The 4,454-nt window shown below is 39.6% G+C and overlaps 1 protein-coding gene across 1 annotated transcript in view; it reads left to right on the top strand.

The window, feature by feature from the left end:
* Positions 1-253: 253 nt before the first annotated feature.
* LOC106523907 (glycogen debranching enzyme) overlaps positions 254-4,454 on the top strand; it is a gene marked incomplete at its 5' end in the record, with an annotated part of 57,066 nt that continues 52,865 nt past the window's right edge. The window contains 2 exon segments of the mRNA XM_014017485.1: positions 254-417; positions 506-607. Coding sequence (XP_013872939.1) covers positions 254-417; positions 506-607 — 266 coding nt within the window.

The raw sequence follows: 4,454 nt of genomic DNA, 5'->3' as shown, positions 1-4,454 counted from the left end.
TTTCACAGCATTACATAAATAAAAAATAGAACTTGTTTTACTCAGACTTTCTGTCAAACACAACTATAACGAAGCATTTGAACAGAAGGTTTTTAAAATATTTCAGTTATAACTGCACCGGTCTGTYTGCTGATAACTTTGTGTTGTCCGTCAGCTTTCAGCTTGTGTTGCTGTTGGAATGAAGCTCAGCTGCCTGAAGCTGGATGGTRTGTGCAGCAGTTGTGATGTAGCTGATTGTTTCTGGTGTTTCCAGAGGCCATGTCAGCTGGTGACAGTCACGAGGAGGGCCGGCTGGTCTATCGTTACGGTGGTGAACCTGTAGGAGCCTTTGTTCAGCCTAGCCTGCGACCTTTGATGCCCACCATAGCCCATGCTATGTTCCTTGATGTGACCCATGATAACGAGTGCCCTATTCAGGTGTTGCCATTAAACTACATTTTGTTTGATCATTTCTACAAAAACAGCTTCATTATTTTTTAACTGCTTGTTGGATTGTGTTTTGTAGCTCCGCTCAGCGCTCGACTCTCTGCCCAGTTCTGCTYTTGTCTCCATGGCCTGCTGCGCTACTGGTTCCACCAGAGGATATGATGAACTGGTGCCACACCAGGTTACTGAAAACCTCATATTCTTCTGTCTCATTTCATTTACTACTTTTTACATAAAGTCTGCTGTTGACACATRGTTGACAAGTCACTACTCGTGTTTTTGTCCCTGACAGGGTTCATGCAGGCTCTTAAGTCTAAAAAAGTCTAAAATTTGAAAATCAAAATTTTAGGRCTAAAAAAAGTCTTAAAATGCCCAAATTTTCATCCAAGGTCTGAAATTTCATTTTGTTCAGTCTTTTTTTTTTCTTTACTTTTGATCATTCCTGAGAAGTGTTGGCTGCATCAGTGAACAGAGTAAAGCTTATATGGCCCTCAAATCCCTTTTGTCCCAGAATTTAAAGAAATTGTAAAAAGTTTAAAACTGGGAGGAAACAATAGGACTGACAAACAAAAAGATTTCTGCTACTTCTCGTATTTAAATTGACAATYATAAAAGTATCAGAGCCAGGCTCAGCATCAGTGAACACAACATGAGGTGTCAGGTTGACTGACAGATGTCCATCACGGTATAAAAGTGACTGCTGAACATTGCAGTCTTTGGAAGAAGAATCGAACTGATTATTTGAGTTTTCAAAGTAAAACACAAACYTTTGGTTTAGGATTTGACCAGTAAACCTGAGCAGCTGAAAGTCACAGGACCAATAAAAACTACTCTTGGAGTTCAGAGGCACAAGAGGCAGTGTTTATAAGACCCCACAGTAATGGAGACCACTTTATGAGGAGTGAATTCAGTGGTGCAGAAAGTGGGTATGCACTGTATGCAACGCATAGAGGTACTGCACTACAGGGGGCGCCAAAACAGTGTGGAGTTTTTTTTCTAGTCGGCATTTTCTAATTTAACAGCAGTTTGTGCATGAATGAAATGATCAATAACAGAGGAAAGGCACTGATTAGGCACCCATGTCAACCCCTTCAGTGGGTTACCTATTTAATGAGCCTCAAAAATATTTAATTTGTGCAAAAAAATCTTTATGAATCACACGCGGGTGGGGGTGGGGGTGCAGGCTGACTGTCGGGGATGACAGCAGCTGAGGAGGACATGAGGACAGGGAAACTTATTTCTAGCAGCAGAGCTAGACTGGAGATTGGATGCTGGTTATTTGTATTTGTTTTTTTATGCCCCACAGGATCTGAAATGTTAAATTTTAAAATGAGTTTTTGAAAAAATCTGTAAAATATGAAAAAAATCTGTGAGATTGCTCTAAATGTCTGTATGCCTCCAAAATGATGAAAAGTCTGTGTAAATTACAGACAATTCATCCAACTTAACATGTATGAGCGCCTCTCCCCTCCTGTGGCGCTCGCAGCCCGTTGAGAACACGCTCAGGTGCGTTCTTTCTTCTTTTACATTTGAATCATGGTGCACTTGTTAACATGGAGCTAAAGATGGAGCAGCGGAAAAAAAAGCTCTCAGAGGTACAAAATAGAAAACTGGAGGGAGAGGGATAAAGATGATGGAGGGATGAAAAAAAGCTTTTCAAAGTGCTGAAAGACAGCAGGTAAGTTATGTCAGTGTGTCAACAGGAGGGTTGTAAATATTCATGTTAGCTTCAGCCTAAAATGACAGGTTGTTGCATCTGTTTGCTGTAGGCCTATACAATATAAAAGATAATAAAAAGCAAAATAAAGACCTAAAATGTTGTTTGTGGTGAATTATAAAGCCTATAAACATAATAGAACTTGGGTCACTCACCATGTTTCTTTTTGTATTAGCCTACATAACTGATATTTATCAGCTACAAAAATGAGAAATAACAGTGGTTAGTACAAAAGACATGGGTTTAATTTTTTTTAAATTTCTTTAATATGCTGTAATCTGTAACAAAAAATAGAAGTCCAAAATAGATTTACTGTATTTTAAAAGTGCATGAATCTAGATCAACTTTCTGGTTTGTGTTTACATGTTCTCCCTGTGCGTTAGTGGGTTTTCTCCAGGTACTTTAGTTTTCTGTCACAGACCAAAATTATATTTATTAAAACTATGCCACGAAAAAGCAAATAAATGAATAGTTTAGGATAATACTATAGTAGAAGTAGTCTTTATTTCCAGTTTTGCCTATTTATAATTAGAGTTTTTGTTCACAAAGTAAACATCAACAAGCACATAAAACTGATTTAACATACATAAAAGAAGTGGCTTTAAAATTGTGAAAGTTTGTTCTTTTTAAACATTTTTAAAATGTATATTTTGACTTTTTTAAATAAAATGACAGGCATCACAGCAGTCATTTTTGTGGAAGTGTCCCCATCACATTTATATTTTAATTCATCCGAACCCCCATATTTACCATAAAACATTACTTCAACCAGTGTTTCTATTGCTGAACAAATAAATTCATTTCACCTGATATATGGAATACTGAAACTGTTTACTTCTGCAGTCTGTTTAACAACCTGTTAAAATACACCAGAGTGCAGAAGATGGCATCTACTTAATTCAAAATTTTCTGGGGGAGGACCCCCAGACCCCCACCAGTGGGACCCCCATGAATACTTCTAATGCCACTGAAATATGAAACAATCTAAGGATCATTTCAGGTACTCCATGTGTAAGATACAGAGCACAGTAAAACTGGACTGTTGCTGAAGTGCAGGCGCCACTGCTGGGGGGGGGGGGGGGTGCTGGGCGACAATGTCTTCGCATACACCTCAGGAAGTTAGTAGTTGTGCCCCGAGTGAATTAATAGTAAAGGAACTAAAGCCTCGGTCAGAGGGAGAGCTCGTGAAGGAATGAATCCTTCCTGCTGCAGCCTGACTGCTTTAATGTAGTGAGGAAAGTCTTTACACAAGTAATGGTCCAATACCCATTTGTGTTCAACWTGTTGAGTAGGGAGGAAACAGAAGCTTATTGAGCCATCAACCTATGTCACTTTATACTTGTGAATGTTTGTAGTGCTCTAAACTGCCATTTTGATTGATTGATTGATTTATTGATTGATTGATTATGTTTTTATTGTCATTGTATGGAGCACAATAAAATTACATTTAAGAACACCCATTCAAGAAGACACACYCGACAAAAACATGGGGGAACAGGTGATCAGGTCATGCAGCAACCAGCAGGGGTCACACTACCTTMAAAAAGAAAAAAACAAAACATCATATTACATCAACGAAATATGATACACTGTGGTGTTTTATAAAAAAAACTCTACAAGCAAGAGCACATTTATTAACCAGAGGAGTAAGTGAGTTTAGAGGGCGTGTATCTGAAAACATGAGTGTTGTATGCACTTGTATGAATATCTGAAGAATGAGTCTGAAGAATCCAGTCCCCAAAAGATTAACTCACATTGTTCAGCCATTGTCCAGAATATTGGTGTTGAATTGTTCATTCTGTGCAGCTTCAGGTTGTCCTTCAAGGGATCGAATTACAGATGGGATTGATGGGGGAGGGYGGCACAAGTCAAAGTAAACACCAGGAGAAATTAGATCCACAGCCTTCAAGGTCAGCGTGGGGGGAGACYATCTGTAATCAATTGTTTGGGAACAGAGAAAATGGTTTTGGTCAGGCAGACAATAATTTTCCATCTGCCTTAATGTCTGCTGGTACATCCAATGTGGTGAATCCAATCAGACAAATAATGTGGACAATCCCGCCAAGCCAAGCTATCAACTTCTCCAAGATCACCATCTGGCCAGCAAAGTCCAGGAACCACAGCCGGCCCGCGACCCTCAGCAGAACCGCTTGCAGACCGAGTTCCAGCTCGCTCAAGGCAAATGTCCGAGTGCTGATAGAACGGCAATCCTTCATATCGGTCAGGCAGCCAAGAAATGAACAGCCACTGACGCTGTTTTGTAGAAACACCAGGAGACCACCAAGCCAATCTGTAGAATCCAGATATACAG

The sequence above is a fragment of the Austrofundulus limnaeus genome, unplaced genomic scaffold (assembly GCF_001266775.1).
Source record: "Austrofundulus limnaeus strain Quisiro unplaced genomic scaffold, Austrofundulus_limnaeus-1.0 Scaffold169, whole genome shotgun sequence".
In the NCBI taxonomy this organism is placed as follows: Eukaryota; Metazoa; Chordata; class Actinopteri; order Cyprinodontiformes; family Rivulidae; genus Austrofundulus; species Austrofundulus limnaeus.
The sequence above is the reverse complement of the archived record's forward strand: the minus strand, read 5'-3'. Positions and strand labels throughout refer to the sequence as shown.